Raw genomic sequence first — 12811 nt, 5'->3', positions numbered from 1 at the left:
TTCATACCTTATTTTGTAATGTTCAGCAGAGCTACCCAGTCATTGGCCTGGACTTGGATCCAGGGGAAGCCACATATAGTCACAGTTCTAAGGAAGCTGGAAGAGCATGGGTGAGTCCTTGGCCTTGACTCTCATTTTCCTCTTCCACAAAAGGAGTTGCCTGAAGAATTTCTGTGGTCCCTATTTCTATATGGTTCTGTGAGTAGCAAAAACATACAATCTTCTAAGAGGGAAAAATTATGCCCAAGTAGCACTTTAGGTGTGAATTGATACAAGTTGGAAGAATACAGTATTGAATATTTGGTTTTCTACTAGTTTGAATGATCTGGAAAATGCAAGAGTGACTAGAATGGAGGAGGCAGAGTTCCCAGTCCTCCAATGCACATGGTCCACTCCAGTGGTTCTTAAACAGTGTGCTTCAGAATATTTGAAAGGCTTACAAAAACATTGATTTCTGACCCTTAGGTCCAGATTTTCTGATGCAGTGTGCTGAAGTGACTTGGTATTCTATTAAGTTCACAGGTGATATTGCTGCTGCTGTTGGGACCATTTTGAGACCTAGTCTATCCTCATATTAGGAAACTCAAATTTCCAGTGCTTTCTACCTAGCACTGGAAATTATATGTAATACTGTCTAGTTAAAAGAAATGGCAACCCACTCCAGTGTTCTTGCCTGGAGAATCCCAGGGATGGGGGAGCCTGGTGGGCTGCCGTCTATGGGGTCGCACAGAGTCGGACATGACTGAAGCGACTTAGCAGCAGCAGCAATAGCATGATAATCAATCACATTGGCAATATGAAAATATGAATGTAACTATTTTATGAATAGGTTCTCATGAATAGCTGAATTTTAGTAGAATACCATTTAGGAATATATTTTCATTAAATTCCCCCCTAAGTCAGCATTTACTGATTTATTTTGCTCACTCCTTTAGGACAATTAAAGAACCTCTATTTTTCTCAAGGCTGGTGAAAATAGTCTAGGCACTCTGGCTGAACCAGTGCCAAGATGCCAAGACCCATGGCATTACTAAGAGACCTCCTCACTTCCATGTCGCTTATGAAAGATGTGTCAGTACAACCCTGGAGTGAAACAGCCATCCTGCCACCTACCTCATGTAGTCTTTCACAGTCATTTGAACCATTCCTTTTTCAGGAAAAGGAACTGCAACAAAAAAGAGGAGATGAGCTTAATTTCCTTGTTTTCTCATGGAATACTTTTCTCACCCTCAAATGAACCAACATGGGATTGATTTCCATATCCAAGATTGTTATCAACATGAGATACAAGGCGTCTGTACCGAACAAGACAGAATGTAATTAATGGCTAAATTGTGTGATAAGTCCTTGAGGAAATGGGGTAGTTGCTCAGTGAAGAGGGAAGTCAGTGGTGAATGAAGTAGTCAGCAAAGGTTTCATGGAGGAAGAAGTACCTGTCTTGGATTTTTAAGAATGGAAATAATTTGATAAACGGAAGAGGTATTGTCATGAAAGAAGAGGGTCTATAGCAATGTCAAACATAGTGATAGGGCTAAGCTGATTAGATCACAGGACATTTTGGGATATTCTCTCCTGGTACATAAGATTGAGGAGTAAGGACAGACGATACATGAAGGACCCAGCATACCTGGAGTATCTTCCAGTAATCTGTACCACCTAATCCTTACAACAGTCTTATGATTTAGCATCTATTCTTATCTTTCAGATAAGGAAATTGAGACTCACGGAAAGTTGAGTAATGAGCCCATGATCACACAGTCAAAAATAGCAGATCCAGGAATTTATCATTACCTTTATTATGTATTATAGCGATAACAAGTGGGTGCATGCTTAGTCGTGTCTGACTCTTTTTTGTGACCCCAAGGACTGCAGCCTACCAGGCTTCTCTGTCCATGGAATTTTGAGGCAAGAATACTGCAGTGGGTTGCCATTTCCTACTCCAAAGAATAGAACCCTTGTCTCCTGCATCTCTTGCATTGGCAGGTGGATTCTTTACCACTGAGCCACCTGGGAAGCTCATTATAACAATAATAAGTTACTATTTATTTAACATTATCTTTGTGTGAAGCAATGTACTAAGCATGTTACATGCACAAAATTTATCCATGAAATAAGTATCATTCATCCCCACTTAACAGAGAAGCAAACTGAGGCTCAGAGTAAGTGAATTTCCCATGGTCAGTAGGAGCAACCATTTATTTTTGTTTGTTGCTATTGTTTCAAGACACTGCACTGTCAACAGACTGTCTTGTAGCTGACCTGAAAGTCAGAAAGAAGAGTTTACATGTATGTGTCAGGACATGGGAAACCACAAAAAGTTTTTCAGCAAACAAGTACATGTGAGAAAGATGATGCTGAAAGTCCATTTGCCTGGTTAGTGGTGCTGAGGACAGAATAGAAGAGTTACATGTCAGATGCCAGAGAGGCCTATTCAGGGGCTGATGCAGTACTCAGAACCTGTTTTGTGAGATAACCCTGTAGCAGACATCTGCGCTTTCAAGGTGAATGACCATTATTATAATAAATACGTGACATTTCTTATCTGACTCAAACTTATGAACCAAATTAGAAATGAACATAGAGTCCAAATTCCAGTCTTTTTTGCCTGTTATATCTATAGTTTTAAAAATATGAGTTTTAGCAAAGGAATTCTTTTACAAATTTCCAGTAATTAAATTATGTAAAAGGAGTGTTGTTCTGGACAAAGTGGAATACCACTTAGCTCTTCTTTTACCCTGTGAGTCACCTCCAAGATCCACAGTTTGAAAAACATCATCTGTTCAAATCTCTCATTTCGGTGTTGTGTGCGTGCTAAGTCACTTCAGTTCTGTCTGAATCTTTGTGACCCTGTGGAATGTAGCCCCCCAGGCTCCTCTGTCCATGGGATTCTGTAGGCAAGAATACTGGAGTGGGTAGCCTTTCCCTTCTCCAGGGGATCTTCCCAACCCAGGGATTGAACCCAGGTCTCCCACATTGCAGGCGGATTCTTTACCAGCTGAGCCACAGGGGAAGCCCAAGAATACTGGAGTGGGTAGCCTATCCCTTCTCCAGTGGATCTTCCTTGCAGGTGGATTCTTTACCAACAGAGCTATCAGGGAAGTCCTGATAGAGCCACCTGGAAGGCAGTACTAATCCATGCTGGACTCTTGCTCGCTGAATTCAGCCTCAGAGCTGCTCAAATCATAAAACCAATGCCAATTGATTGAAGTTGTCACATGGAAAGAAAGCCTATTTGCTGCTTTATTAATCATGTTATAGACGCAAGCACGGTACAATTTTTGGCAGTCATGTTGTAATGACTTGATGAATTCAATAATAGGTTGTCCAAAATGAAAGGTTAAAATAAATATTTATCATTTTAAGCAGTTATTTTTTTTCTATTTCTCTCCCCCCTTTCATCTATTGCTTTGCATGTATCTTACAAAGTCAGCCTCCATTTGTGCTTATCCAGAGAATTTTGGAGTTTCTGAGCAGCATTTCTCACATACAATATTCTAGAGTTCTAGAATATCTGGCTTCATATTCTGCCAGTGTCACCACTCTTGCCACTACATCAGTCTTTTCTGGTTGTTGGCTATTGAGCTGGATTTCCTGGAACTTGTGAATGAGCGTGTACATCCAGACCAGGGGGCTGACATTGTGGTCACGGAAAATTGCTCAAACTGTCAGAGAGGAAATGACCCGTTTCAGATATTGATGAAAAGAATTAGCACAGCCTTGTTGGGTTTTCAAAAGCCGTAGCCCCATAGAAAATCTAAGTCATCCAGAAACTACCACGTCCCTACACCCAGGGCTTCCTCATGGGATTCTAGTGTCCACACAGATTTAGTGGTCATGTTCCATGGATCACACACCGCAGCTCTTGCTGTCCAGCTTCAGGACTGACCTGGTTGCCAGGAAACCCAGGGCAGCCCCACAGGGGAAAAGGAGCCCCTAAAGATAACATATTTTCTAGGGAATGTGCCAAGTGGACCTGCTAGTTCACAGTGGGGGAGTCTTATGGTTTGATGACACACAAATGAAAGCCTTACACAGTTATAGCATCAGCAGAGGAAAGGCTTTCTCTCCTTCCACTTTATGGCTCCCTTTAAGGCCCAGACATTGCTGATGATTAGGGGCTGGGCGAGATGTTTGACTCTCCTTACCCGAACCCCACTCTCACTAATGTTCAGATACAGCTTTTACAGCTTTTGTTAGACTCATCATCCTCTTTCGTCTTGATCTTGTTTAAAATGACACAAATGTCAATCTCTATCCAATATATTCAGATGCGTAGACTTCTCTGCTACCAAGCTCAGATTTAAACTCACTAGATAAGCCTGATTTTTAAAATTACAATACAATGATCAGAAATTAAGCAGCTTCACTGGTTTCATTTCCATGTTGCATCAGGGCTCCCGGTGTCCTAGGAGACCAAGGGGCATTTTCAGTGTTGTTACGCGTTTACCTCCTGTGGTGACTGTGGAAGCAGCAGCTGGCCTTCCCAGTGCTTGGACCCACACAGGTGAAACTTGCACAGGACAGCGTGAGACTATTATTCTATGCCTGCCTGACGGCTTTTTGGTTTTAGTTTTGTTTTTGTTTTCCACTTCGTTGATGTATAAAGTAAATTTCCTGGAACCTGAAGACAGGCTTGTTAGGGTCAGCCCCTTGCAATTTTGCCTGTTTTCAATAATTAGCCAGAAGCTGGTAGTCTAGTTCTCAGGAGCATTGGGATTTTCATTAAGACCCAGAAGATCCAGCGCAGTTCTCTTCAGGGCAGCCTCTGTTAGGCGACACGCTCTGCAGTTCTCTGCAGTCTCTCCTAGTCTGCCTGGTTCATTAGCACTCACCTGACTGGCTTCTGGAAGCATTGGAGTCTGGGACCTCTAATCAGAGCACGAATTTGACACCCAGGGAATGTCATCATGGGACAAACAAACTGCTCCTGTTACAAACAAACTGTTCCCCAAGCTTCTGCAGGTAGAAGAAGTGGGGCTATTACAGATGGGCCTGTGTTCACCACATAAGCCTGCTGCTGGTGCTGGTTTAATTGCTGAGTTCTGTCTGACTCTTGTGACCCCATGGACTGCAGCCCGCCAGGCCCCTCTGTCCAAGGGATTCTCTAGGGAAGAATACTGGAGTGGGTTGCCATTTCCTCCTGCAGAGGAAATGCCAAGTCCCTTCAGTTGTGCCCAGCACTTTGCAACCTTATGGATTGTAGCCCACCAGGCTTCACTGTCCATGGGATTCTCCATGAATACTGGGGGCAAGAATACTGGAGTGGGTTGCCATGCCCTCCTCCAGAGGACCTTCCTGAACCAGGGCTTGAACGTCCGTCTCTTGTCTCCTGCGTTGGTAGGCGGGTTCTTTACTACTAGTGCCACCTGGGAAGCCCTTTTTACTGCTAGGCCTCCTCAGTTCCACACTGGCTTCTTCTCTGGGTGTTTGGTTCTGTATTTTCTCCATTTCTTTATCCTTCCAAGATAGTACTCTTGTTAGATTTTTAAAACCAAATTTTACTCTCTAAAGGCATGGAGGCAACAAAGAAAAAATTAAGGTCCTCCTATTTTTGAGATTCCTAAGGGCTGATCTGAAGGAAAATTAAAGTGAGAAAAAAATTTCCCTGCTCTACTGAATACGTCTCATTGCATGGGTTAAAATGCCAGTTCTGATTCCCTTTCAGATACTTGAGTCTCCAGCCATCCTCCCTACTGTTAGGTGGACTTCTGCCATCTGAAGCAGCAGACACTGCACTTAACCCTGCAAAATGTATTACTGGAGAAGATGTAGTGAGATATGCAGAAGGCACTAATTAGCACCTTTATTGGCTTGGAAAGCATTTTTTATTTTGGTTTTCCTAAGCATCTCTAACTGATTCATGGAAGACATTTGGTTCTTTGGAATATCGTCCAATAGACTAATCAAATTACATTTTCACAGGGCTCTAAAATAATAGCATTCTGCGGCTTTCTGTATATTTAACTCCTGCATGACCAAGATAGTAGAGGCAGTTAAAAGGGTTTGTTTGCCTCGGCTGGCAATTTATTAAGCTATATTCTTACAAAGAAGAGACTCTGGCATTCTCCCTGACCCTCATGCTCAGAACTTTAAAGCTAATTGTGATGCTTTGCTTCTGTTCAACCAGATAGTTGTTTATTTTACAGGTGCTGTGGATTCTTCCTCTCTATTCCTCTGCTGACACCCAGCCCAAGCCTGAGATCAGCTTCTTCCCAAAGCATGTGCCCTCTTCCCATTGCCAGGATGAACACTGGAACCTGTCCTTTCTCTTCTCAGAAACCATTCCTAACTCATGACAATAAAGATGGCAAATGTGAGACACCTGCTTCAGCTCCCCAGTGCAACACCAGTGGGGTTATTAGTTATTATTCATGACCCTCTATTCAGGTGAACAAAGATATGGCTTCACAATTCTACTCAACACAGACCCCGGCTGTGCACCACCCATCCTTTCCCTGGAGCCTGAGATGATATTTCTTTGCCATGTCTGTGCTATGAAAAGGTGATACTCTCTTTCTGGATTTTAAGGCATTTATAAACTGATCACACCTTATTTGACAGAAAAATATCTCCCTTTGCTCCTAGCATGAGACCTTCTCTCTAGTTGTACCATCTTCTGCATGCTTTCCTGCACAAATTCAGTTTACTTCTGCTTCTATGCCTTTGTTCAAGCTCCTATTGGTTCCAGGAAATGACATTATCATGCTTTGTCTCTTTATTTTTTCAAAACTATACTCCTCTTTGATTGACTAGCTCAAGTCTCACCTTTTCTTTGGAGATTTCCCAATCTGAATAAATCATCTTTATTATGGACCAGTTTTTACTAAGATATCTTTATGTTGACTAGGTTTAGGGAAATCAGCTGTGTTAGAGATGATTCTTGCCTCAGTGATCTTTACAATTTTGTTAATAAGATGGATCATATCTTACTAATTTGAGGCAGTACAGACCAAGTGTCATAAGCATAGAAACTATGATGGATGTGACTGGTGTTCAGAAGGCAATTTGAGTCTCTTAGGGCAGATGTCAGGAAGGGCCTTACAGAGGACATGGCACTTGGGTAACATCTCAAAAGAAGAAGGAGAGGTAAACAGAACAAGAAAGACTTTAAGACAGGAAAAACTGGATGAAGAAAGAGAATGGACTAGGGATGTAATGAGAGGAGATAAGACTAGACAGTCTTGTAGAAAATTGGTATAGGTTATATTCATACTGTAATGGCCCTGAAAAGTCAGAGTAACATACTTGAGAGCAGGAGTCATATATTCTACATCTTTGCATCCTTCACCTTGCACAATTCTCTGCTTAGAATGCTTTCATTTGAAAAGCATTATTTTTCAATATGTTCATCTCTAACACATTTTCTAACAATGTTTTCAAAGGGAACATCTATTATGTTACACTGGATTTACTTTAACCTATTCCTATAATATGGGTCACAAATTTAGAACTTGATTTAGCAAGTTCTTATTATTAAAAAAATTCCTCTGGAAAGGGATAGGTTTACTCTTCAGGGACCTCTCTGAAAAACAGTGAAGAAATGTCTAAATAGTAAAAATGGCAAATGAATTAAGCACCTATCATGTAATCTATGGCACAGAGCAGAACGTTGACAGAACCTGTCTCGTGCTGTTGAAGTTGGCTCTACTTTTTTCACTCTCAGTTATGTGTGGATGTGTTATTAAATAAGAATATGATATATAAAACTGCATGTCAGCTCATGCTTTTGGTGTACATGTCTGCCCAGGTAGCATCAGGATGGTGTGCTCCACAGGCAGACAGAGCTGATGTCAGATTTGTACTCTGTGTGGCCCTGGGTTTGCCACACATCAGCTCCTCCTTCCAAGCTTTCTTATACAGTTTTACAGTGGAATCTGGGAATAAGGGTGAGTCAGCAGCCTAAGAAGAGGACCCTTAACATCCATGACCATGATCCCTGTAGCACTACCAGTGACCCCAAAGAGGCTCTGAATGTCCTACTGTGTCTGTGGTTAAAGGAAGGTCTATGGATCCTTATGGAGCCCAAGCCAAGAATCTGACTTGTTTGCCCGTGAAGTTGGTGACCAAGAGGAGTTAGTCTGCACCCATTGATGGTGGTTCTTAGAAAGGAAAAAGAGAAGGAAACTGAAGGATGCCCATGGGGCTCTTTCCTGTAAGTTATCCATGTGTCCTGATCAGAGGTTCCCTGAAGATACGTAAAAAGGAGACTGTGGGACCACTCCGCTAATATGCCCTAATGTTTGTCAGAAGACAGGGCAGAAAGTACAAAACCATGCCTTGCGAAGACTTGGGATATAAGTAGTATGGGCAGATGTCCAACTTTTGGTAACTCTTGATATTCATATGGAAAGAAGGAGCAAGGGCCTAAAGGTAATTTTCATAAAAGGAGCATCCCAAATGATTTCTATCAGTAAGTGAACCTGGGTAAGCAATGTTTCAATGAAAGAAACTTCAAAGTCTCTTGAGACTTTGAAGAGACTTGAAAGAGACTTCAAAATCTCTCTCAAAGCCTCAAGAGACAAGGCCCTAGAGGGAGATCCAGGCTCTGCTGATGGCTCTGGGAAGCCAGGGAAAGTGTCACAAGCACCTCAGGACCTCTTGGTCACCGGATCATTCCCATCAGCCAATACACCTGGTGTAATAGCTCTCATCCCCAGAAAAAGAACATCTTTTGTCTCTACCTCTCCTCCAGCTATCTTTTTAGTCACTGCTCCCTTTTGCCTCATCACTCCTCCAAATACTTTTCTGTCTCCACTTCCTCTACTCCGATTTCTCACTTGAAGGTCATATAACTGGCCTTTCTCTCCAACTATTCCTCTGAAATAGCTCTTTTCAAGGTCATCAGTGACCTAATTGTCAAACAATTCTCATTTCTCATCATATATAACCCGTTAATGACAGTTGACAGTGTTGATCATCCCCTCCTTGACACCTTAACTTTACTCATCTTCCAGACACTTTTCTCCTTTTCCTCATTTTACTTCATGACCTTCTCCTCCTCTTCCTCCCTTGCTGGTTTTTCTGTATCTCTCAGGCTTCTTCTCTGTCTCTATGCACTTGCCTGGTGACCTTATTTGAACTTCTGGGTTATCATCATCTATATGCCATCTAGACCCAAACAGTTATCTATTAATTCTTGGACTTTCTCCCTGAACTCGAGATTGGTATTTTCAATTTGTACTAATATATCCCTATTTGGGGCTTCCCTTGTAGCTCAGTTGGTAAAGGATCTGCCTGCAGTGCAGGAGACCTGGGTTCAATCCCTGGGTTGGGAAGATCCCCTGGAGAAGGAAATCTCAACCCATTCCAGTATCCTTGCCTGGAAAATCTCATGGACAGAGGAGCCTGGTGGGCTGCAGTCCATGGGGTCGCAGAGTTGGACACGACTGAGCGACTAACACTAACTAATCCCTATTTATTAGTATCTCTTTAGGTTTCTATTAGGTATTTGAATCATAGCATGCCTAAAATTGCATCTTTTATCTCAAGCCTGATTCTTCTATGTTCTTCCCATTCCAATAAATGATCATGCACCCTGCCCAAATGCTTGGGCAAAATTCACTGCGATTATCCTTGGCTTTTCTTTCTCTCTTTTATATTCTATATCCACAAGCATATCCTCCCCTACCTATATTCCAAATATATCCAGAATCTAACACTACTCTCTGCAGCATTTGCTATTGCCCTGGTCTATGCCCTCATCTTCTTTTCCATAAGTTATTTCCTTAGCCTCCTAAGGGGGCTCCCTGGTTCCACCTTTTCTCCAACAGAATTTATTTTCCAAGTAGCCACTACAGCTGTCCTGTTAAAAAGAACCAAGGCTATGCCACTACTTTGTATAAAACATTATACAAATGTTTTTGTATAAAACATTTTCCCTTTGAGTAAAAGAAAGATTTTTACCGGGATATAGCCCTAAATTATGTGACCTCTGAATAGTTCTTTAACTCATATCTCTTTGCTGTATTCCTTGCTCACTTAGCTGCAACTATTTAGGCCTCCTTGCTATTCTTAAAATGCAGAGAGCACATCCACATCCCAGGGCCTTTGCACATTCTGTCTCATGTGCCTGGAACAGTTCATCCTACAAATAAGCAAATTCAGGTAGCTGCTCAAAGGCACTTTATCTGAGACATTTAACCTCACTGTCTATACTCCTGGCATATTATATATTTATTTTTTTTTATTGTGTCTATCTCCACTGCATCTTTTTTCTTCAGTATCTCCAATATTAATGGAGTATCCAGTTTGTACGAGGCAGTCTATGCATATTTGTTAAATAACTGGAGAATGGAATAAAACGGAATCTGTCAGAAGTTTTGTGTACTTATGGGTGTGGAGATGGAGTTGATAGCATATTTGTTCTCTAGTCTCCAGACTAAGTCTAAGACTCAAAGAGAGATATGGGTTGCAGGAAGAAGCTGAAAGTTGATTCCCATCATGAGTTTTGCGTGACCCAGAACATTAGTGATGCTACCTAGATCCACACATGCAGTATAATAGAAAAGAGTGTCTCCATAAATTCTGTAAGAATTGGAGCACCAGAGGAACACAAGAAGAATGGACACTCAGGAAGTGATGAGACATGAACTGTCCATATGTTGACACCCAGGAAACTCTGTTAGAGTAGAACCAGTGACAGTGGAAGTCAATTCTTTCATAAAAGAATGTGAGGCATCTTCTGTTGGCTCCCAGAAATACTAATATTTACAGGGGATACTTTACAATAGACCCTGTGACACCAAGATAGAGGCAATAATCTCTCAGAATTGGTGGACTAATTTCATTGTAATGTAATGTTTACCCACAGGCTGGAGAAACCTGAGGCAAATTTGAGTTATAGGAGTTATTTATAGATTAATTTCAGAATATCTTTTTATATCTTCCTCTATATGTTTTTTAGTTAACAATTTAAAAATATTTATGCACCTCAAGTATAAATGAAATAAGGTTTTATCAGTATAAAAAAATTCTAAATTTAGGAAGTGTCCCTTTTTGCTATCCAAACTTGGCTCACAGAAATAAGGAAAGTCTAGGGAGAAAATTAACAGCCACAGATTTACACCGGTATGTGGTATACTGGTTTCTGGTAAGAAAAGAATAAACTTTGAAATCAAACAGACTTGAGTTCAAATCACGTTTCCACCTCTTTGGCTTTATGTGGTTTTGGGAAAATCTCTCAACACTGAGTCTCTGTTTCTTCAGTATTTAATGAAATTAATCAATCACCTTGTTTGAGGAGTACATCATAATAGTTTTCAAATATGCAATAAGCACTCGATATATGATAATTATTACTCATAATACTCAGAATTATTATAACTTTTGAGACTGATATCTATAGAGATCAGAAACCTAGTGAGCCTCAGGAAAAAAAACAGAATTTTCCAACTATTAAGCATTCATTTCTTAGTCATGTCAATTTTCTAAGAGCTTAGTTTCTTAAAATTTAAAATTTCTAGAGTTAAGGTAGAATGACTTATGACTTGCCAGAAAATTCTCTGATGCATCTTTTTTGTTTTTAATTTTAAGATCCGGATGTGGCCATTTTGTATTTCTACAGATACTTGATTGACATTTAAAAATTAGCATTGTCTCACTTTAGAAATTTTAAGTTCAAGAGAACTGAGCTGTGGCCCTGAAAGCTGGTACAAGAGTCAGAAGAGCTGGGAGGGGAAGTGGTTGCCAGGAAGCTGACCCACTCTGCTAATGCTTTGACTTTTCCAGCAGGGATGCTGATGCAGAGCTTTCCTCCCAGGATGCTCCCAGGGGCATCCATGCATAACATGGACAGTAATTCATACTGTAGTCTAGAGAGGCCACGTGGCTGCAGAGTCAGACAGACCAATGTTCAAATCTCAACTCACTTTCCTCCTGACTGGTTACTTTGAGCAAGTTACTTAACCTTCCTGAGCTTTATTTACCTCTTTGCAAAAGTTAATAATGATGATATCTGCCTCAGAAGATGGTTCTGGTAAATGAGATAATATGCATATAGGGTACCTAGCCTGTGTGCCCTTGACACGTATTAATTTCTTTCTCCTCTGAGTTTTACTGAAGACACTGAACTGCCAAGGGTTAAGGGGCCTTACCTAGCATAACGGTGGTGAAAAAGATGGGCCAACCAGATTCCAGCTGAACAAAAATTAGAATTTAGGGAGACACAGAGCATCATGAAAGCCAAAGAATCACCATAAGAAGCCAAGACCTGACCTTGGCCATCTCAAAACAGAGGAGGAAATCAGCAACAGAGCCACTGAAACCTTATTCCACCTCTTCATTTTATCTGAGGCCCACTAGAATGCTTTCCATGAGAGGTACAGGGTCACGTGAAAGATGAGTAGGCACTTGGATGTTGTTGCTACTTTAATGAAGAAAGCCTCAGAATTATCACTGAGAGAAGCAAACAGCAGAATGATTTCTACTTGTAGTTGGTTGAATAGTATCCACCCAAATTTCACTTCAGTATTTGAAATGTCACTTCAGAATTTGAAATTTCACTTCAAAATATATCCTTTATCTGGAAACAGGGTCTCTGCAGATATAACTAGTAAAGATGAGGTCATACTGGGTAAAGGTGAGACTTAAACCCTAAATCCAATGACTGGTGTCCTTAAGAGAAGAGAAGAAGACTCAGTGGGGAAAGTCAGCCATGTGAAGACAGAGGCGGAGGATGCAAGGATGAAAGGGATGCCAGGGTTGATGGGAGCCATGAGAAAGAGACCAGGCAGGCCTCTTCCACAGAGCCTTCAGAGAGAGAATAACCTTGCTGACACTTGGTTCAGACCTTCAGCCTTCACAACTGTGAGAG

At 41.2% G+C, this 12811-nt stretch overlaps 1 protein-coding gene across 2 annotated transcripts in view; it reads right to left on the bottom strand.

Annotated features, from left to right (window-relative positions):
- Window positions 1-12811, bottom strand: part of ITPRID1 (ITPR interacting domain containing 1) — a 136654-nt gene that overhangs the window by 86704 nt on the left and 37139 nt on the right. For both annotated transcript variants that reach the window (XM_070369501.1, XM_005889132.2), the window contains exon 6: window positions 1114-1165. In XM_070369501.1, the coding sequence (XP_070225602.1) occupies window positions 1114-1165 (52 nt within the window). The remainder of the gene's footprint in view (window positions 1-1113; window positions 1166-12811) is intronic.

The sequence above is a fragment of the Bos mutus genome, chromosome 4 (assembly GCF_027580195.1).
Source record: "Bos mutus isolate GX-2022 chromosome 4, NWIPB_WYAK_1.1, whole genome shotgun sequence".
Lineage (NCBI taxonomy): Eukaryota > Metazoa > Chordata > Mammalia > Artiodactyla > Bovidae > Bos > Bos mutus.
This window is presented reverse-complemented; position numbering and strand designations above follow the sequence as displayed.